At 37.7% G+C, this 23,554-nt stretch overlaps 2 protein-coding genes and 1 long non-coding RNA gene across 5 annotated transcripts in view; 2 read left to right on the top strand and 1 right to left on the bottom strand.

Moving 5' to 3' along the window:
* Positions 1–791: 791 nt before the first annotated feature.
* On the top strand, positions 792–5,893 carry LOC148185905 (uncharacterized). The gene is made up of 2 exons (XR_015775561.1): positions 792–1,096; positions 3,580–5,893. It is a non-coding gene; the product is annotated as an uncharacterized LOC148185905 (long non-coding RNA).
* On the bottom strand, positions 5,614–14,268 carry ifrd1 (interferon-related developmental regulator 1). The gene is made up of 12 exons (XM_042511440.2): positions 14,060–14,268; positions 12,265–12,369; positions 11,915–11,996; positions 9,993–10,117; positions 9,565–9,722; positions 9,335–9,385; positions 8,873–9,051; positions 8,606–8,714; positions 7,829–7,963; positions 7,519–7,647; positions 6,452–6,547; positions 5,614–6,280 (listed from the first exon to the last, which is right to left on the bottom strand). The coding sequence occupies exons 1-12, from the start codon at positions 14,085–14,087 to the stop codon at positions 6,194–6,196; spliced, it is 1,284 nt and encodes a 427-aa protein (XP_042367374.1). The 5' UTR covers positions 14,088–14,268; the 3' UTR covers positions 5,614–6,193.
* dock4b (dedicator of cytokinesis 4b) overlaps positions 10,244–23,554 on the top strand; it is a 208,667-nt gene continuing 195,356 nt past the window's right edge. For 2 of the 3 annotated variants that reach the window (XM_042511800.2, XM_042511799.2), the window contains exon 1: positions 10,267–10,478. The gene's annotated coding sequence lies outside the window, so the exon portion shown is untranslated. Of the gene's footprint in view, positions 10,479–23,554 lie in introns of all 3 variants that reach the window. The other variant, XM_088072897.1, reaches the window with a different exon arrangement.

Raw genomic sequence — 23,554 nt, 5'->3', positions numbered from 1 at the left:
CTCCTGAGGCACTTTCCACAGCTTTTTCTCAACTCGCACACAACAAAACCTCACAGAATGCATCGCTTAACCAGTAAGTCGATCTAACAGTGAGAGTATTCAGTTTTGTAAAACGAATCGAGTGCACTCGGCGACACACAAATGAAACTAATTACTGCTTAAACTGAAGATACCATATCAAATCTTACTCCCCATTTATCCCTCTTGATTATGTAGCAATGGTTTTTCTTTGCAAACAACAGACTGATGAAATATGAATAATAACAAAGGACCCTTAGCATTCTGCACATTCCTTTAAGTCAGAGAGGATCTAATCAAATGATAATGTTTATCTGCAGAGAAGCCATGAATGCTGGGAGAAATTTGTTTTTGATCCAGAAAATCAGCACTGAAACTGATAGTGCTTTTAATAGCAAGTATTACATTCTTAAATTAACACTGATGGATCAGACTAAAGCTGCTGCAATCAATATTTTTAGATTAACAATGGATTACTTGATAATGTGTATGTGAGAGGGGCTGTTAGTGAGAATTATCTCTTTCTCTCAGCTCTACAGGGCTTTTTTAACATCTATCTACAATCTGTCTATCACATAGTTGTAATGTGTTGTAGTTGTGGGTAATTTAGGTGCCATGTTTTGACAAAGAAGAAGAATGTGTGACTGAAAAAAATGTTGACAATGATGTGTCATCATCCGCCCTGATCTTCTTGAGGTCATGTTTTTCCTTTATACACACATTCCTCCTGTTTAAGATCACTTCACTTCCTGCCCTGGTGTTTTCCTGTCTGTTCTGATCGTCTACCCTGCCTTGATTAGTTTCACCTGTCCCTCACTAAACCTGCAGTCGACTCACTTGTTCTCACTCTCCTAAACAGTGCCGCCCTACTTATACCTGTTCACTTCCTTTGTTCTTGGTGAGTTTGTCTTCATATTTGGTTTGGAGTTCTGTCACCTGCTTTCACCTGCCTGATTTAGCTTAAGCTTCTCAAAAAACATCTTTGACTTCATCCAGCTGCATTTGCTGTCTGCATTTGGTTCCACACCTGCTTCAAACTGACCATAATGAAACAGAGCAACGCCTTTTCCGAACAAAGGTATCTTAATTTAACGATTATGACATTTTGATGATCTTTTTTAACTGTCATGAATTTAACAATGTCAAAGAAAAGCAGCGCTAAATCTACAGAGAACATACTTTTGCACATTGTCTTATTCAATTGAAACCCCTGACTCTGCCCATTAGATGGCTGTTAGTAGTGGTGATGAGCATAATAGATATGGATTATTATGGGGCCTGCCATACTTACTGTTAGTTTGAGAGGGTCATTATCAGGCCATGAAATGAAACTTTCAGCTAGAGGACTAGGGATCAAGTCCAATGTGAAAACAAAATTTCTGTCAAACCAAGGTTTTTCTCTAAACCTAATCACATTATTTTAGCACCTCTATGGAAGGAGAGTGAAGTGAAACCTATCAAACTAGTAACAGACATTGAATGGGTTGATAATGGCCTTCCAAACCTACCAGTAGGCGTAGTCATGTTTCCTAGGATAGCAAAGACATGGCCTACCTCACTCTGTCTCTGATTGGCTAATGCTGATATTCTTACCCTAACCCTTACCAATCCCACTCCTCTTGCCTAAACCTAACCGATCGAGCCAGCAAAGTCAACGACTACTAGCTAGTCATAGGTTGGAGCAGAGTAGGAAAGGGCATCCCTTTGCTATGCCAGGATTTGCAAATTTACCACCAGTTCATGTTGCAGGTCCCTACTGAGCCATATCTGTGAGACTTATATCCACAGAACAGGCATTTAATGGGCTGATAACATCCAGCTGGGCAATACAGCCTAGATTTCCACAAACCACAGCCAAAAACAGTGCATCATAGTTTGGTGTTGCTTTTCTTTATCATTTTATTATGTTAATCCACCACCAGGTCCACAGGGTCAATATGTAGCACTTACTCAAGCTGTCAAAGTGTACTGTGCATCTTTTTCTCTCCTACTAAAGAGGATTTAAGCAAAGAAAATTTCTAAAAGGACTTTCTTTTAAAGCCCAAATCCTAAAAATTACAGTTCTGCCATGCTTCAAATTCATCCTCCCAAATCATTTTAATAATACATATTCAAGAGGGAAGGACTCTTCACCTAATCAGTAAGTGCCAGTGCAATTTTGTTCGGTGCAGGATTTTCCTCTTGATCAGAATGAACCTGCTGGGAGCAAAATATTGAAGAAATTTTGTGAAACAAGTGCACTTACCCCTCTCTGCTTTTTAAGCTATTCAAAGGTAATAAGAGGAGTTCTCTAAAGTTTTCAGGGTTTTAGTGTTCGTAGAACAACTAGAGGTCATGGCGACTTTTTGATTGGCCTCTCAGGTCACAGAAAGAATGCACCGCCTCAAGTCACAAATGTTAAGTCAACCACTTATGTCAGAGAGTTGCAGACAAGCAGCCCGTAACTTCCTATTTTATGGCAGGAGACAATGGACTACTCTGAGAGAAATGGAAAATGACAGCAAAGAACTTTACAGCATGCCATTAGGCTCAGGCAGGCAGTCAATCCCAGACACATTTTCTCTCTCCCCGTATGCCCTTCAAATTTTGAGGTTTGATGAAGAGAAAGGGTGAGGAGGTGATCAACAAAGTTAAAATGTTCAACAGAAAATTAAAAATCCATAGTGATACAATGAGGGAACAAGCTAAATAACAAGATTTTACATTAAAATGAGTGTTTTTGAAGGAGCTGTGAAATACTCAGGGAATTTGAAGGAATACTTCATCCCCCAAATGATAATTTGTATATCAATTACCGACCTTGTGATGCGTTAAATCTTTGAAGAAAACTTTTTTTTATCGCATGCCTTCACCAACCGAAGAATTGAGAGCAAACACTCTTGATGAGTCGAAGGGTTAGAGGTCAAATATATAAAATAAAATATACCAAAACACCAGTTTACAAACTGTCACAAAATTCATGCAGAATAATCCAAGACTCATTTATCCAGTTGTATGGTCAGTACTTCACAAACATGCATTTTTTCTAAAAATCTGAGTATTCAGAACATGTACACATAAACAGCGCAAAAGAGCTACTCCTCTGTGCGTGAGACTTTTATGCACATGTTTAAAATATGATTTGTAGTACTGCCCATTCAGCTGGACAAACGAGACTTTGATTATACTGCATGAGTTCTGTGAGTTTCCAAACAGATGTTTTAATATGTTGCTCTTAAACATAGCTGCCTTTCACTTCAGTTTATCACAAGTGTTCTTTAGTTTTGGATTCTTCTTTAATTATGGAGGCATAAAGGAAATACAAAGTTTTGGAATATTCTACATGAGCTGTGAGAGAGTTTGTAATCGGATGTTTCGACATAGTTTTGCTGTTGTTAAACGTGGAACCCTATGACTTTTCATCAAGGGTGTTTGCCTTTTTTGGATTCTTTGTTCACCGTGGAGGCATGCAAGTAAAACTAGGCTTTCTTTACAAATTCAACATAACACGGGCTGAGTAATTGATTGACGTATTCCCTTCGACACAAGTTTTGTCAGTTAATTTATGCTATCTTTGTGTAGATGCATTATCAGATCTACTGATTCAAAGTAATACGAAGGACAGAGGGTTTCAGAAGGCAGATGGACACATGAAACTCCTCTGTACTTAAACCCGACTATCCACGAGGAGAAAGCCAAGAGACAGGCCTTAAAAAATGTATCAGCTCCATGTTGCTGCTTCCTCCTGTAGGTAATATTGTTTCACCTGAGGTATGAGGCTGCTGAATGGGTCCATCGATTGCAGGATGCCTTTGTGTGCTCCAAACTCCTGGGTAACACGCCAACAATATTGATGGGACTATTTGCAGCTTTGTGACATTAACCTTTATCATGTGATACTCGCCGCTGTTACCAACTATTTTTACTGTCCTATAAAAGACGCAGCCTTCAAGTGGCGGCTTAGGGAAGCGAATATACTGTGTACAAAGTATGTTGGAGCTCCATTATTTCCTGTCCTCGCTCAACAGTTTCACTACTGACAAACTTGTATCAATAACTCAAAGAGTTTTCATCACAACGCCTCATATCTATGCAGGAGGGTACAGGCTGGGAGTACTGCTCAGTCAGTCTCACTGTAATGCCACTGTCACCTTGGCTGCAAGATCCTTCACTTTGATATGTCGAAGTAGCAATAAATAAGATTTGTACTGCCCCTTTGCTCAAAATGGCCTTCATATATCTGCCAGGGTTTCAAAGACAAGATGAAATTTCTGGTTTTCAAAACTCACTTGAAACTTCCCCAGAAGAGGAGTTAGCAAGTCACTTCCCCAAAACTCACTGCTATTTCTATTTTTAACAACTGGAAATATATGCTTTGAGCATCCTATTAATGTTTAATCTTGGTCACTTAGTATTATGTCAGTTAAAGGGTCACTGCGCTATTTTTCAACCTGGACCCTATTTTTTCATTTTTCTGTGTCTTAATAAATAATGAGAAAAAGGCCGGTGTTGAGCAAGAGGGCTGCAGCGAGCAGTCGCGTTACAGGCTGCAATATAACCACTCAGGGCATTTGTGTACCGTCTGACAATATATGCAAAGGATACCTACGCAGGTAGACCTTTTTTTTTTAACCAGAAACAGCCACAAAAATCGCAGTTGCGAAACAAACCAAACTCCATTCAAATGAACAGTAATTTTGGCGTGTATAGAGCCAGCATACATTTAGGTCTAACTGGGTTAACCCTTTGAAACCTGGATTCACATCAGTTTTCCTGTGCTGCATTCCGATGTCTTTCACATGCATTTAAACCTCTGAAATATGAGTGAATTGGTGAGATTTATTTCAAAAACGCAGTGGAATATGCAGGTGGCAATTTGGCTAGAAATGTCAAAGAAATTTGTAAAAGAGAGAGGCAGGAAGAATTATTGGAAAATATCAAAATACCATGGGAAAATGTCCACAAGGTATTAAATATATTTAAAGTATTAAATTGGTTATGAAAAGAATGGATATTTCATTTTATAATTTTCAATTTTTTAGCATTTTGTTTCTATTTTTGCTCTTTCATGGGTAATTTTCTTGCAACTTTCTACTAATTTCTTGCTCATTTTTGTGTCACTTCTTAAATTGCACATTGCCCTCTTCCCATATTTTGAAAGAAATAAAGCCAATTTGCTCAGGTTTCAAAGGGTTAAGGCTTCATTTAAACCAAACCAGGGCTCGTGATTGTTGATACAGTGAAAGATGAACTAAGATGAGTTTTATTTTGTTTTTGTCTGTTTCTGCTGAATGAAGTGTTTCGCAGCGATAAAATCTGTTTATTTATATGGAGTCTGGTGGCTTTGGTGATAACTATTTCAAGTCTGTTCCTGATTAAACAAAAATGATCTTACTCCGTGGCGACCAAGCACCTTTAAGAGACTCTAGACGTTGCACAAATGCCCAAAGTGGCTGTAGCTTCTCATTCTCTCATTACTGGACCAATTTTAAAAATTGCTGTGCCTAATAGTCACTTAGACACAAAAACGTGGGAAAAAAGTGTCCAGATTGAAAAACACCAGTTTTTAAGTGCAATTAATCTTGTATAATAAACATGGACAAAACTAGGACACCATTTCTTACAGCTTTTCAGTGTTTATTTCATCATCCTTGCCCTTTAAATTACACACTCAATACTAAAAAGACAACACAGTATCCACCGACATTCTACAGAAATAACCTGCTAAGGTTAACAAGGTAGTGCAACTTAATACAAATCCAAAGGGTTAGATCAATCACCGCGTGTGTCTCGACATTGCTATGAACTAACTAGACCTACATGGTGAAAGACGAATGCTAGAAAAAAAATTATATAACTTATTTAAAAAGGCCACATGATGAATATATTAACACAAGGAGAAAAGAAATATACACTATATGTACAATACCACTGTTGAAAGTTATAGTCAAAATCTACTGTTTGCCTATCAAACACTCACCTCCTGTAGATTTGAAAGGATGCTCTAAAAAGAATGTGTTGTCCACTACAAAGTGTTGGTGATAAAGCCGCCTTTCAAGTCTACAGAGAGTGAGCGTTTGATATTCAAAATATAGATTTCCCGGGAGGATCACATGAAGTTGTGACAATTCATCTAAAAAGCAGAGAAGCCTGATAAATAGGGTATTAGAGTGAAAAAAAATGAAAGAGAACAAGGTTAAAATTCTCCCACGTCCACTCTCTTGTCCCTGAACTTGCTTCTGGCCTTGGTCCGAGCCTTGAATGCAGCAGAGTTGTGGAGATGCTGAAAAAAAGAGGAAAAAAAGTTATTTTAAGGCAGAACAAAATGATAAAGTGTGTTTAATGAGGCAAATTTGCAATAAAAGAAGGTTTCAAAGTGTGGTGTGAGAGGTTCAAGTGCCTTTTGATGCAAATAGATTGTAAAATAAAAAACAGCCTGTGCATGTACACATACCCTTTCAAAGCGAGAGATTTTCATGGCCTTCATTGTGGCAGAATCAACCAGCATCGGTGGTCCCAGTTCAAACACGTCTCTGATGAATTCATTCGCCTTTATTCAGAAAAGGGAAAAAAAGCTCATTAAGAAAACACTTGCTCAGATTAGTTTAATTTCCCAATTTATGGTCATGGTGGATTGACTTTATCAGACTCCATTGACAAGACTATTTTAAAATGGATTTTTTTTTTTAATTTTCATTAGTGTTTTTAGTATTATTAGTATTTATTATAGTTTTCCTATTTATGTAAACAATATAAAAAGTCAGGAGTTTAAATGTAATTCTCATACCTTTTTTTTAAAAAAAAAAAAAAAATTAATTTCCTCTTTTTTCATCTGATAACAGAGATTGCTGTCTTAATGAGGAATCAATTGGAAACTAATTTTTGAACCTTTGTTTTCTATATTCATTTACATCTTTATTCATATATGGGTTCTTTTTTATCTTGTTTTTTATTGTTTTTATCTTGTTTTTTTATTTATTTTTTATTTGTATTTTTTTGAATTTGTCAGTCTTCAGTAAATCCTCTGGCTGAAAAAACTCCCCCAAAAAAACAACTTCTACCAGCCATCACCATCAGACAATACAGAATCTGAAGGATCATTTTAGATACTGTTTACAGTGTTATGTGCTCTGAAATATGTTCCATTATCTCATCTTCTCTTGTGAAATATTGCAGTTTTCCACAAGCGCTGGCTGCCAGCCAGAGTGCGGACTACTCTCCAACCAGCTACTTGTAATGGCTTTTTTTCCCCTACAGCATGAAACATTATCCTAAATCAAGCCGAAAGTGTTGTCTTCCTGCATCAGGCAGGCCTGCAGATCTTCATTATCTTTTAGTGCTGTGTCAGTGCAGAAGAAAAGAGCTCCTGTTACGCACTGTTCGACCCAACAATACAAACTCCGCAGTGATTCTGCAGCACAATTAAATCCAAATGTCAGCTCGCGCGCAATGAGGTTCTGTCATTTACTCGTACATTTACGCCACACTCCACCAATATTTATCAGCTGCTTAAAAACATACCTGTAGGTGGTAGTTCATCCCGGAGCCCACAAACTCCCTGAAGGTGTCATATGTCCTCTTTCGGACCCAGCTATCGATGGTCATGCGCTCTGTCCCAAAGCGAATGGTCTCAGACTGGAAATCACCCTCCTGGAAGAAGAGAGATGGATATGAGAAAAATAACTATGGTCAGAGAAGACATGATTTAATCAACATCCAATATTTTTTTTTAACTGAAAAAAAAAAAAACTGAAAGGATTTCTAGCTTGTAAATCTACAGACACCCGGGATGAGAGGAGGTAGAAGCATCTAAAATACGTCGAACACCCACCTCAACAGCCTTAAGTACGTCCCTGAAAACCGACCGCTGCTTCCTCTTGTCTGTCTTGGCTCTGTGCTTGTTACAGTCTGTGGCCAACGCGTTCAGTTTGTCACACAGTTCATCCCAGTCATCAAACTCAAACTCCTGAAGGGAAACAGAAGAAATGCCGCGTTCATGACCAAGAAAAAAGTCAAAAAAAGGAGCGGCATCTCACTAGACTAACCAAAGAGGTGAATATACAAAGAGACAGTCAAGCAAGCATGCACAGGGTTCCTACAGCTTATGGCAAAATAGATTTAAGACTTGTTAATGCCATTCTGAATAAAATGTAAGACCAATTTTACAATAACTGAAATAACAAAACAAAAAAAACAAAAAAGGGGGCTGTGAATAATTTTGAACAAATGTTTATTGTAATTTAAAACAGGATCCACTACTCTGATCAGTTAATATGAGAGGCATTTGGTAAATTGTTTTGGAAAAAAAAGATATTATACATACAGTATGTTACCAATTATTCTGAGATTTTAAATTGCAATGCAAGAAAAAAAGGGATTTACACAATCCTACTTTCAGAAGTCTTAAAAATGTTTGAGACATGGAAAGATTGATTTAAGACATAGCCTTATTTTTAGATTAATGAATTCAATGCCTTTTAAGACTTTTTTAAGGATCTCTGGAACCCTGCATGCAATTTAGGGCAAAGTAAAAACAAAACTATACAACAATAGTAATTTTGTTGTAATATTTAACTGCGCTGAACTACAGAAATGACAATAAACTTACAGAGTCCATGTCTCTGGCCAACTCAAAGAGCAAGGCGATGGTCTCCCCAGCTGCAATTCTCATGTTGACGTCCTCACTTTCCAGCAGTCTTGGCAGTTTGGGCAGGTGTCTGCGCAACAAATAACATGCATCCCAAATTATTTAAAGATACATTTCTAAATTCTTACATTTCTAAATGCTTATCTGGGTTGCACTGAGATAAACTAATGTGAGGTTTTAGGTAAACTGTGTAACTTTTTAAAGGGGTTGACAGCAGCGGGGTCTTACTTGCGCAGGACGTCTTTGAGCTGGTTGGCAGTGCAGATGGTGAGCAGCAGTGCCCAGGACAGCAGGGCGTTGGTGTGGAGCAGGCTTGTCTGGGGACTGATCAAAGGACAGGTACCGTCCAGCCTCGCATAGGACCGCGTAAACAGGTTCTCAAAGCACTCCATGGTCGCATGCACGTCCTAGAACAGGAATCAGCAGGGATTGCAAATGCTTTAAAGTGTTCAAGTAAAAAAAAATAAACCCATCACCATTCATCACAAATAACATTTTTATGACTTTGTGACTAATTACTCAAGGCATATTTGAGTTAAGCTGCCAGCGCTGTTGACATGAATATTAAGAGTGAATGAGGCGCAATGTCACAACTGATAATGAGTACTGATAAAAGGTTGTAAAGAGCTTCCCCTCAAGCCCAGACGTGTCAACCTGCAGAAAAGACACCAAAAGCGATCAAGAACTTACCAAAATGTCATCTTCTGCTACTAAAGTACAGAGGCCCAGACTTGTCGCTACCTATTAGAGAAACGGAGAGATTTGCTGAGCTGACTTTGACAGTAAATACACGTTTAAAAACCCAGACATCAAAACAGCACGTACAGTGTGGCTGATACCGTAACCTGTCAACAATGCATTCTTTTACGTTAAAAAATGAATCACGTTCTGATTTGGTAGAGACAATATTAGCTACTCACAGCCTGTCTGGCTTGTATGTTGGCTGATCCATCTGCCAAGATGTTTTTAAAGACAGGTTTCAGGGTCTTGAACACCTCCTCGCTCTCGATTCCAGAGCCCAGCTGGATACACAGCAGGCAGGCTAAAGAAGCTGCCGCCCGCTGCTCATCGCCTTTGCCTGACAGAAACAAGAGTGGGCGTTCACATCATCATTTTACATGCATCTTACATTTTTTTTTGATCTGACAATAAAAATTGAGGTTTTCAATTTTACCTATCATATCATGCAGAAAAACACAGGTCCTTTTAAAAATACAATTAATTAGTGTGCAACTACAGAAAATGTATTTAATCCAAGGATTTTGACACTTTCAGAAGCTCTGATATTATAAAATCCTGTCATTAGAGAATAGGACCAGACTGTTTATAAATCAGTCTTTTCAGATACCTTTCTTGAGGCAGCGTTCGATGCTGTCTGTGATGGTCATCCTTCTCTCTGAGATGAACTCATACAGGATCCGTGTGGCCATTGCCGTCTTAAGCCCGTCCAGCGCCCCCTGTCTGGTCTTAGCACTGAGGAAACAGAAACACAAACATTAACTACTGCACACTGTCCTATTGGCTGTCCTGCATGTCTGTCAGGCTAGGTGGGTTGGGCTTATAGGCACAGAGCCTGTGTTAGTTTGAAAGGGGGCGTGCCAAATAATTAAGGAAACTACTCAGACCTGGTGGGTGAACCACAGCTGATGAGATGTTTCTGAGTGCCCTGAGCAAGAAGAACGGTAAAGTTTTCTCTTTTTCCTGTGAAGTTTTTTGTTTTAAGTTCTGCGTGTTTAATGCCTACAAATAAACTGTTGATGGAGAAATGATGCTGAGCTGTTTTGGACCGCAGAGAACGAGCTGTTGGATCAGTGCCGGGACAGGAAGGCTACAGGTAGGCCAACAAATCTTACCTTTGGAACGGCAGTCAGATGCTCACTTTCTGGTAATATATGTACGGGCATCCAAGCCCTGGAAGCCCTAAACAAGTGTTTGCCCTAAGTAACAGTATCACATGCTCAGGGTTATGTTTGATGTGACTCTGTCATACATGTGCTGAACACCCACTGATTTAGCCAATAGCTTGGATGAAGGCCCTACAAATTAAAGGCAGCTGAACTTAACTTTTTGGCACTGGGCAGAAAAAATTCACTATCCAAGCATATTCTTAATAAAATAATAAATACCCTTTCTGAGATGTTGGGTTTAATACAAGCTTAAATTAGAGGAGAAAGAAGAAAATTTGAAGCAAATTGTTTGAATATATTGAACAACTTATCAGCACAGCCTCAGCATGTGAATCAGTTCCCTCTGGTAAACAGTGATGCAGTGTGTATTGCCTCATGCTTTTATTGTGAAAGGTAAGAACGATTTCCCATATGGTAAAAAGTGCCAGAGCATCTGTAGTGTGTGTGAGCATCAAACTCTTGACATGCAGCAGAGGAGCAGCAGAGCAGCAATTTTGCCAAAACCCGGTATACGCTTTCAGCATAGCTCTTTGTAACATGATTATTTAGGTACAAACATTCATCCGCCTTCTGATGGATGTTAATTTTGGACCTTGACTAAAATGCATTGCTGAGCTATCAGATCAATTTCAAATGAAACTTTTTTAATGAGTAGTATTCTGTGACACGTTACCTAATAAAAGAACCTAACAAATCAAAACACTTTGGACACTTTAATTTTACATACACAAAAGGAAGTTTGACTTTCATCTAAAACATGAATTTCTCCAATCATTGTCATCAAATTATTCAAAATATAAATATTGTAATGAGTTGCTAATGTGTCATAATCTTAAATTAATCCCCACATGGCACTGCCAATAAAGTGGCACTACTTCTTCATCCCTGCTTTAATATAATCAAGTTCAGCAGACACACGGTGAATAGCCTTTTCAGGGATTAGTTCTATTTTTAACTCGACTGGGCTGCTAAACTCAATGATATATTTTCTCCTGTGATTGACAGGAGCGCTCTAATCTCCCAGAAATGAGCTTTTTAAACTGCATTAGTTGCACCTACTTAAAATGTATGTTTTAACAGGCTCTTTATCATTACTTCAAAGGCATTATTCCACAATAATGTACATCTATTTTTGATAATGAGTTAGTCAATATCATTCGCACTATTGTAATGGATTCTATTACATCTTTAGTGGGCAAACGATCCCTAAATTGTCAAAACTTACCTTGCTGAAAAAAGTCACGTCATTTTAAAAAAGATTTCATGTAAAAAGGAAACTCTGCGGAGTCACGTAACTGTCTGCATGCCAAGATCAGATAACTTGTATACAGATTGTTGAAAAGCAGGAAGTTCTTCTTATTACCTCTTATCAACCGTGCTGTCAATGAAACCCTTCAGCTTATACTGGAAATCCTCCTGGGCTGCGTCCTCACTGGCCTCTCCACCTAGAAACACCACAAGAGTAAGACATTTTATATGTGTTATTGAAGAAAAGTTTGCCCAATAGCAGGCATTACTACAAAAATCAGAACAGGAGATGAACACTACACACTATACTACTACTTCATTACTTTTTGATTATGAGTGCTCACAAACTAAAAACACCAGCCAATGCAAACACACCCACTGACAGCACAGCCAACATTCCTATGCACAAGTTGAAACAAAGCACATATTTTACACACAAATGCATACACAGGTGCACACACTTACCTTCATCTGCAACACTGACTGTGTCACTGAAGCTGCTGCAATGACTGAGGGTCTCAATGGAGGCATCCTCATCACTGAAAGGCTGCACATTTCCATGCTGCCCCCCTGAAAAAAATAAAAATTAAAAAAATATAATTTCACCAAATCAAATCAAATGCACATTGCAGCAGGTCTGCTTGAGCCCATTATGTAACCCCAGCTCCACGCAGGTGCTGCAGCGGGATACTGCAGTTATCTAATCTGTATTTCTGTCCTTTGCATGCCTTATCCTGCTGTACTTTTCATTATCGTGAGTAAAAATTACACCATGCTGCTGGGGTCAAGGGCGATCCACACTTCTGTTGACTGTATAAACACAACATTATGTTCAGGTCAGAGGGACATGGGTCAGCTGAACTTTTTGTGACATAACAGAAGCTCTGACAATCTGCCACAGCCGGTGATTACTCTCAGGTGCAAAATGACAATTCAGGATGCAGTTTTGTCCAAAAGCGCAAGTAATGTGTCATGGAGGGCAGGGAGGAAGCTTATTTTGCGTTCCAAGTCTATATCACATAGTAAAAGTGATTATCAGACCAGAAGGGGACGTTCACAATTCATTTGAATTAAAAGCTGCAAACAGGCACTTCAAAACTCACTTGCATGCTTGCCAGTCCAAGCAGAATATTTTAAAGGTCTTCCTGAAAGCGAGATGAGCGTGGGAGAGTTGTGAAAATTCACACCAAATATAGGTGTGAAAAGATTTTGTCTGTTTATTTTTCAAATCTAAAACTCACTGGTTGCATTAGATGTGAAAAACGTCCAATAAAAGCTGCATAATGTGTAGGAAGTAGCGTTGTTGGTGGTGGTTGTTGCACTGCAATCAGACACAACAGGCGTCTCTGGCTTGACCTGAATTCACCTCAGAGGGGCATGTTGTTAAGTCCAGCACTCGAAGAGTAAAGTTGTCACAACTGAAAATGAATGTACTTTTAAAATGTCACATAATGATAACGCAACGGGGAGCGCCGTCAGCTGACGATAAAAGGCCATTTTCCCCAAACAGAGGCTGTTTCTATGTGTTGACGTGGACTCTTCCCCAAAGACAGCTGATTTCTGAGAACCGGGCGCCGCCTCTTTTCCTCCCCGCACTTCGTAGTCCAAAATGTCCGCCTACAGTCGTTAAACAATAACAACTCGTAAACTAAACGGATATTTGCCGTTCATTCTACATTTAAGTAAGCCAGTATTAGTTCAAAATGGATACCAGCAGCCAAAAAATCGGCTAAAGACCAATTGAGGTCAATCTTCAGACACGGCGACCTCACTTTAAAGTAAATCTTTAATTTACATACCCAAATAAATTATGACTATTTATCTATGGAGGGACTATTTATGCTCAAAGCTGTCAAGCTGCCAAAGAGGTATGTTTATTTAAATTAACTTTACCTAGCAACCACAGCTTGCTAATTGGAAGTTGACATTAGCTAGCTAACGTTAGCTTGTACTGTTAAAGTGCGATTTTGTCCTCGCAGTTTGTTTACAATAGTTTACATCGATAAATCGGTGTACATAATAATAGATATAAATTAAAAGCATATGGACTATGGTGCCACGTTTCTGTAAGAGCCATTCTTTGTGTGACAACGGCTAGTTAGCTCTGTTTTGACGTAGGCCCTCTGACGTTTGTAGTCCTTTCTGTAAACACGTTCAATTCTTTTCAATGGACCGACAACACTAAAAGAACTACAACTACCGTCAACATAGACAAGTCAAATAAGCAAGGCCACAGCAATGCGGCCGCTCGCTCACTTACCCCTATTCTTCTTCTTGGTCCTCGGCATTTTCGTGCAGATAAATATATAATTTAATCCAAAATCAGCCAATACACGACCAGCTTTTATTATATTGTCTCGTAAAATGAAAATATTCCCGTGGCACAGCGGATAAAAAGGAATTGAAGGCGATCTTGGAGATAGACTGTTGGCCGAGACGATACATTTTCCCTCATAAACCAGGGCTGCGTACGGGGAGGGCGGCTCCGAGTATTTATACCGGCTGACATGTCACGAGGAGGTTTCCCGGCATCGCCGACCAATCCGGGAACAGGAACAAACGTCGCGTGTGTTCGCTCGTGATGCAGTGGTCAGAAACGTGGACTCAGTGCATATGTGGTTATTTTGGAAAAGTGTGTGTCTGTTTATGGTCATCACAATTTAAGGCGTGATGTAAAACAAAAACAAAATAAAACCTATGATCTTCTCTAAAAGTTTTATAAACAACACAAAAGTTGTAATTAAAACACACAAGCTGAAATGTTAACCATAATGCAGTGATTATCAGAATTTATAATGCTGTGACACAATGATGTCCCTGTGATCAACAGTGTAAACAACAAACAAAAAAACAAATTAACTCCTGTTCTTTATGAAGTTATCATTACTTTTCTGAGAAAAAAAATACTGCTATAAGAGCTATGTAGCCTATCTTTGCACACTCAGATACAATATAATGATGCATTAAAGCAGTATATAGAGCAGTAAGGATAAGCAGTAAAAGTATCACCTACATCAACATGCTGCTGAAACATTATATTTTTTAACTTAAACATTTTGTCCATAACACTACCTCATCTGTATGACTTTTACCTAAACTGCAGTATTTTTAGGTGTAACATGCTATTTACATAATGGCATAGCTACTCTTATTAAAAAGATCACTTTTGTATCTTTGGACTTGGATCCTGTTTTCCCATGTTCATGTGTCTTAGTAACTATAGGGAACAATAGTTTAAAAAAAAAGTTGGTCCAGTATTGAGTGAGAGGTTTGCCATGTAACCACCAAAGGCATTTGTGCACTGTGTAGATTCACTGAGAGTGCTTGTTTTTGTCATTGACAGGCAGATTATTATAAGTGTCTCACAATTTATGGAAAGGTATGGAAGCATGAAATGCTAGGCCAGGAAATAAAAGAAACCTGATCCGTAACAGGTAATAACATAAAAAGTTTCTTCTCATAACATGAAAACGTCTTGTTACAACAAGAAACTTTTCTTGTTACAACATGAAACGTTTCTGTAAAATGAACAATTTCTTGTTACATGTTACGTTTTAACAAGAAAGGTTTCTTGTTATACGATAAAAACATAGTGTTATAAAAAAAATGTCTTACAAAAACATGAAAGCTGTCTTGTTATAACATATAAACATCTTGTTATAACACAAAAATATCTTGTAAAAACTTGAAAAGTATCTTGTTATCACACAAAACTTTTCATGTTATTACCTGATACTGATCTGTTTTTTTTCTGGCCTGGCAGTTCTACACTTCTGTAGAAAGGATCACTACAGAGATAGACCTTTTTGTTGAAGTGTAAGTGTTTGTGTTTAACAAGTCTCGAAATTGCTATTGCCACATCCACCAGAATTAACACTAATTTTAGCGTGTAGTGAGCCAGCATATTTTCGCATCTAAATGAAGGGTTTATTTTAATCATGTAGTTGTCAGTTATAGGATATTATCAAAAAATAGTAAAAAAAAAAAAAAAAAAGTCCAGGTAATTATGTTTATAAGTCTTCTAATTATTATAATGATTAATCTATTTTTCCCTATTTTTTTCTTTATATTTTTAGCACTTTCTTAAGGTCATTTATTTATTTACTATTCTTTTTTGTTGCATATTTTAAAGTTATCATGTAACTTTCTACTTATGTCTTGATACTTTTTTGGCCATTTCTTTTTAATTTCTCATTGCCTTCTTCCCATGCTTTTAAAAGAATTGAAGCCAATTTGTTCAGGTTGAGTACTTCCTATACAACTGTCTGCAGTATGAATTTTTATGGAGCAGATGGCATTATGTTGTTCTCTGCTGCAATACATCACCTCCTGTGAAAATCCTCCTTGGTGATGCTATGAGTGTAATTATTTTCTGCTGTAATTCAATTGAAACTGTGGTTACAGGGCTCTATGATGCAGCTGATGCTGTGTTTTTATGCATTTGAGATGCAATGGCTAGTGTGATGCAACAGGTACTCCTCTGCTGCAGCGATGCTGTTATTATGTAATGCATTAGAAATGGTGATTATAACATACTGTGATTGCAGCCCCCTGAGACAATATGGATTAATTTGCTCTGTATGTATGCTGTATGCTAAGGTAGACAAAATATCAGAAACACATTACAAACCAAAGTTTCTCTGTAAATTTGATGATTTTTTTTTTTTAAAGAAGTGCACTGTAGTTCATTTTAGTAAACTTCTTAATATTTAAAAAAAAATATATAGACACTTAAATATTTTTGTGTGTTTTGTTAGGGTTGGACACTGTTCTTGCCACTGCATTTGCCAAGTTTTCTGTTTTTGGCAACAAGGAGGCAGTTACACAAATCAATTAGCAGTATACAGGGGATGGACACTGCGCAGTCTAATGAGGACACTTCAGTGCTCATTCTCTTTGATTATTACCCCAAATGAGGTGGATTTGGGCTCTCTGTGCCTTCCAGAAGAGAGCAATTGAGGAACTCTTCATAAATGCTAAGTTAGAGTCTGCTTACAGTTTTCATCTTTCGGCAAGTTGTGAATGAAGGTCAATGCAACTATTAACATTTGTTTGTGAGTGCAAGGGTGTGAAACTGAGTTTTATATTCATTTCATTCAGAGGATAGTGATATAAAAGATGTTTAACCTTGCACTGCTTCAATATTGTTGCTTTATTTATAGAGGTACAAGGAGAATAGATGTTTCCCACACTAACATTGCAAGAAAGAATCGATTCCAGCGAGTAGACCATGGTTTCACACACCTACTGCAACGAGTGGCAGTAAACATTGGATCTCAAAACTGAATATGGCTCAAGAGCTGAGTTATGGAGTTTAACCCTTTGAGACCTGAGCAAATTGGCTGGTTGCCTTTCAAAAAAGCATACATTGTAAAATCTGATAAATTGATCTTACTTAAAAGGGACGTAAATATACCTGTATGTCTGGTTTATCTTTACTATATATCAAAGTGTTAAGTTTACTTGAAATTTAGCTCTATGTTCTTAATTTTGTGAAAATGTTTGCAGTTGCAAGTGTTATCAACTTCAGTAGTCTTAACTTGATCGTGATAAAGAGGATTTTGCCAATAATTAAGTCAGGACATCTGCATGTTCTGTTTTTTTTATCATGTTTAAGAAAATATTATGATTGGGTTGTTTGCAGCTGGCAGAATACTGATATATAGTAGTAGATTTGGTTCACTAAAGTTGCTAAAACTAGTTACACTTGTCATTTTTAAGTTGCAACGACTTTACAACATTAAGTAAATATGACTAAGACATAAGTTAGCAAAAAAAGATAACTAATAACTTGTCAGATTTTACAATGTAGGTAAAAGGCAATGAGCCACTTAAGAAATGACCCAAAAATCAACAAAATATTTATAAAAAAAAGTCAAAGAAAATGACAGGAAAATGAGAAAAACAGAGAAAGAAAGAAAGTCAAAAAAAGGAAAAAAAAAAGGTAATCGCCCGAAAGAATTGCTTAAAACAAACAAATTAACAAAACATATAACATAATGTGAAATATATAACTATGATAATTACAAATATATATTTTTAGACATTTTCCCTCAGCTTCTTTGAAAATTATTTTCAAAATCTGCTCATGGCTTGCAAATTGTGGAACAGTTCTTATCAAGTTGCCTTTTTCCCCATGTTTGCAAAAGACAGCAAACTAATTTGCTCAGATTTTTGAAGGTTTACATACTTGCAAAGGTGTCTGAATGAAAGCACAAGAAAAGTGATGTTGGTCCAGGCCTCAAATGGTTAAAGATACTGTTAATGTTTGACTGGAATTACAGCTAATTCAATTTTCTGTATTTAGTTTAATCTCTCCAGGGAGTTAAGAGGTCAAATACAGGACAGCATCTGATAACCAGTTTCCACTAAATTGTCCTCTCTTAAATGTCCCATTCATGTTTATCAAATTTTGAACTAACAAAAAGCCGAGATTGAATCACGACAGTTAATTATCTTCTCTGGCTTTTATTACTTCCTTCTCTCTGCATTTTGCTTGACGGAACAGAAATAGTTCCTTCTTTGTTACACAAGTGGAAAATCTCACAGATGCAGCCTCCATGCTGCCATTCCCACGGCCCAACTGTCAACAGTGTTCCTGCCAGCTCAGACCTGACAAACATCAGAATACAGGTTTGCAGAATTCAAAGCTGACTTTCATTTTTCATGCACCTCGTGTTCAACTGTTGGGTGGCTTCCAGAGCTGCCTCACGAAAACACACGTACACCTGCATGCTGATCATGATCTGCAGTTGCTGCCTTTTCAGATCTAATTAATAAAGCTTTATACAAGATTTTTATCGTGTAACAGTTTAGATTTTCTCTGGAGAAGCGAGCCTTGATCCACAAACACTCTCAAGACGGGGGTGGACTCGTAAACACATTCAGCAGTTTTTTCAATTTTTACTTCACCAAGTAGCCCTGCCAAAACAAGATTTTTGTGCATATCCTGCCAAGACAGTAATATCAGACAAACATAAAAGTTTCACATGATCAACATATTACAAAAATACATGTGGAAGGAGTAAATAGTATCTGCTTAATTACTTTAGTGGGCAGTGGCCAATGGCAGCAGGATGGAGCAGCTGCAATCTAATCAAAGCACACAGCTCCGTAATTAGTAACATACAAAATCCTTCATTATGGGGTAAAATACAGAAAGATTAGGCAATTCATAAAACAGTGGAGCCCAAAGTTTAAAGGAACTTAAAGGTTAGATTAAAGGGTTTGCACAAAAATAAATTTGATGTAAATTTGGATACAATAGACAAAACATACCAATTTTTATCCAAAAAAACATCACAGACAATCACTCTCCTTTGCATACAAACCAACTCTGACACTTAAATAACAGGGGACTGGGACAGGGGGACAGGGGGACAGTTGGGACAGTTCCTTTTTAGCAAGTAAAGTTTTTGTTGGTAGTTGGCATGGGAGTCCAAAGTGTGTCGGTTTCCCTGGGACGGTTGGAAAAATATTGTTTAATGTTCCTACCTTGTTTCAAATCAACAAAAATACACAAAAACAAGATAGAGGCTTTTCCTGATTTGATAAGGCCCACTGTGGAGTCACTGAGTGAATGTTTACTGCATGAACTTTATATAGACCCACATTTTGACCCGAGTTCACTACATATATTAAACTCTCAGTTTGTTGTTTGTTTGTTGTTTATGGAGTACCACAAGTGTCACGGAAATAGTTATAAATTATTTAATGAATTCATAACTAATTGTACAATTGAAATAAATATCAATTAATTTGTTTGCAAATTATTCTATTAATCTATAAATGATTAGACTAAATTACAAAGTTATTAATAGACTTAACTTATTATTGTTTCAATGACACTTGTGTATCCCCATAGTGATTGACTTATTTCTATTTTATTTTATTTTTTTAAACCAAAATTTAAAGAAAATGCGCTTTGTGTACATTTCACAAAACTATGCTTTTCATGTTTGGCTTGGGCTCTAAAAAATGATAAATTGTTAGCAGAAACCTTTCTCAGTTCAGAGATCAAGTTATTTTCATTCCTGTTTTCAGGTAGTCTGTTATTTCACATCTACAAAAACGTCCCACCTGGCCCCGCTCTCCCCCCTACAGTACAGCATGAGTACATGTGATCTTTTCTGTGCTTTCTTTAGCGTGCAGAGTGATGTGCTGCCTTGAATATTTGAGGTGACAAACACTTTTTACCCTCAAGATGGCCCTCTGCAGGACTGTACTTATTTCTAGAAGATGCTATATGTAGCCCTTGAGGCACTGTGCGTGGACAGAGCTGCTGTTCTGTTTGCAGCATTGAGCTTAAATAATTCATAAAGTGTGGGGCTACGGTTTATTAAGTAGATACAATAACACATAGTGTGAGGTCAAATGGCGAGCATGTCACACCATAGATTTTGTGTTACATACTGTATTTTTGAAGATATTTTTTTATTTAGAGGACCTAATAGTGCCCCTAAATATTTAAATCTACTCATTGCTCAGGTAAAGTCAGGTAAAATGGGACAGTTTTTGGTAGATGACCAAGAAAACCACCTAAAAATTCTATCTTGAGTGTTAGAACTTGCTATGCACCTGTGCTATATTTCTATAGAGAAAAAAAATTGCCAGGTAAAATACTTTAGAAACATTGGACCTGCAAACACATCAAGAAACTCTAATTCACTCTGATGACATGTTCAGGTAAAGTGGGACAGCTGGTAAGATAAAATGTGTTTCTGTTTCTTTTTTAAATGGTTAAATCAATTTCCATGTTAAGTCATTTACTGATTAAATAGTTAATATAACTTAAAATATCCAACTTTTCTGCTATGCTTTCTTCTGTTGAATGTGGTTTAGCAAAATCAGAGAGTGTGTAACTGTAAATAAACTGTGAGTTAGTCAGTGCACGTTTGGTAAAAGGTTTTGCTTTACTGCATTTGGTCAAAAAATCTGGCAAGTGGTTTTAATGATTATCATCATTAATATCCAGCTAAATTCAGACAGGCAAACTTCCAGTGAAAGTTGCCTGGAATACTGAACCATTTGCATGATGAGGACTTCAGACCTTGCATATGTCTTAGGCACTAGGGGGAGCCATTCTGTTTGAAATTCAAAGGACACACTGCTTTCACTGCAACATGAGCAAGTGAAATTCCAAGAGATGTTTTTTGATGCATAATTTATTAAGTCAGTGAACTGTGCACACTGCTGAGCCACGTCTTGCTTTAAACACTTAATGGGCTGGAGCGTGCAATGTAAATATCAAATATCCAAACCGGTTGGAAGGACGTCTGCAGAAAGTTGCATTTTAAAATGAAAAAAACAGATGTTATTTTGAAGGTAGTGGGGACTGGTTTATGCAAGCCCGCGCAATGCGTGGTGGAAAAAGAGAGAAATCACTTGCCAGCACACCAGTGTAGGAGTAAGGAAAAAAACAGAGCAGCCCAGTGTAAAATCACTCAGCATGCCTAGCACGTTGCATCAATGGGCACAAGCCCTGACCAACCTAATGCCACAGGAATACAGATCATCACCAAAATAAAAGATAGCGGGGAGGGAGGGAGAGAGAGAGAGCAAGAGAGAGATGACAGCAGATAATGTGAAATATCTGAATATTAATTTCATGTGCAATTCCACAGTTTTTAAATAATTCATATATGACATGGCCTGGAGCAATGTGGTGAGGCTGCATGGGTTAAGCCTGCTGGGGAGGGAGCGAGGTTAGGAAATGATCCCCGGGTCTGCTGGCTGATGGAAACGCAACGTCCAAAGCTTAGCTGAGGTGATATTTCAAGAACCTTAAACAGTTCCCTTTGAGATTTAGCAGTGTGCCTTCTCTTCCTTTGCTTGTCGCTTCTTGTGGACAGGCCTCTGTAGACCTTGAGGTGAAGTGGCTTTTACGTGTCCCACTTCACTATCAAATGGTTAGAATTTCAAACAAGTAAGGTCTCTTGTTTGTGCAAAGAATTTTTGGGTGGGCAGATATTAATGCACATATCCAGCATTTATCTGTATATCATATACAAGTTTAAAGGAAAAGTTTCTGGACAATAGCCTCATTTGCTTTCATGATGACAGTTAGATAAGATCAATATCTCATATCTGTGAGATTAATGGGAATGTACTGCCAGTAGCTGGTTAGCTTATATCAGTACAAAGACTGAAAGTAGGTGGGAAATGACTTGTCCAGCTCTGAAGGTAAAAAACAAAAAACAAAAAACAAAATCAGCATACCAGCACCACTCCTAAAGACCCTAATTCATTTTTTTTCAGTCGAAAAACAATATATATTAGTATTTAGTAGTATTGATTGTTTGATTCAGGTCCAATTCAACATATTGGTTAATAAATGTGCATTGGCTATTGGCTGATCCTAATAGCAAGAGTCTGCTTTCACCATCCTGTCACTAACTGACTACTGTGTTTGTGTGAGGGGGGCAGGGAGGTGCTGTGGATTGAGAGACCGCATGATTGGGTTACCGGGCACGTCTTAGCCCCCTCGCAGCCCCGTCCATTTTTGAGACTTTTTTTTCACACTCCAGGGAGGAAGCATTTAATCAAAAAGAGGGGGGCTAAGTTACTATTTAAAATCTGCTGGTTGATTGGCAACCTCATGACATCTTCAAAAATTCGCCAGTTCAGGCTAATACTGTGTTTACACCACAAGCGACATCACAACAGCACAACCAGCTAGCCCACATTAACGCTGAGTCCCTATTGAAGTGTTGCTCAAACCCTTGTTAATGTAGTTTCTTTGTCACAGGCTTGTGTTTGCTACTAGCCACAAAGCACCTCAACTAAATTTCATCTAAAATTTGTATTTTAAAAAAAATCTATGCTTTTGATCAATGTCTGAACCCCATTTTAACATCACATTTTGACTTAGCCAGGTAGCATCTCCCATGGTGTACTGTTAATATTTTTCAATAGCAAATGTTTTACAATAGCAGCTCGTCAGACATGGCAAAAATCAATGTCTCCTCCCCACAACAGCTACTTTTTTTAAGGGTGAGGCTGTGACTTTGCTGGTCATACTTTACCAAAGTTACTGAGCTGCTACAAACGTAACATAATGCAAATTTGCTTTACTTTGCTGATGTTTTATTTGCCCCTTTGCTCACACTGACAGAAATAAAGGAGAGGGGAATATTCAACAGTTTTAATTTCATTAATGTGTGACCATTCCCCTCCCCTGGTATTTAATATTACAAACATGGGAGTGGTATCACTCTTCTCATCTAGGCTAATTCTCAGCAAGAAAGCAAGTAACCAAATTTCCCAAAATGTCAAACTATTCCTTTAATTTGAATATGACACTGATGCAATTCAAATTTTTCCTATTATGCAAAAAAAAACCCCAGCTATATATTTCTGATTCAGTTGCCTTGCTTCCCCATTATTTGTATTCTATATTCTGCTACAAGAGTTCAGTTTTCATTTTTAACTGCTTTGCTTGATTGTGTGAATACCACTCTAAACAAACTTGATTGAATGTGACCGGTATATAAAAAAAAATGATCACACTGTATAATTTGGCATCAATTCTATTTGGCTCAGACACCACCTGCCATAAAACAAATTCATATTATTTATCAAACACCCAGCTCTGTTCAGGAAATAAAAACAAATGCTGGCTGATCGAGGCACGGTGCTCAAATTAGAGCATCCAGATCCTAATTACAGTCTGTTAGTCACTGGCTCAATCTCATATTCTTTCCCTTCATTTTGTTGTTTTGAGAGGGGTTTATCAGACAGCTTAATATGGCAGCTA

This window comes from Plectropomus leopardus, chromosome 22 (assembly GCF_026936395.1).
Source record: "Plectropomus leopardus strain MGB_pleo_1.0 chromosome 22, ASM2693639v1, whole genome shotgun sequence".
NCBI classification, from domain to species: domain Eukaryota; kingdom Metazoa; phylum Chordata; class Actinopteri; order Perciformes; family Serranidae; genus Plectropomus; species Plectropomus leopardus.
The sequence above is the reverse complement of the archived record's forward strand: the minus strand, read 5'-3'. Positions and strand labels throughout refer to the sequence as shown.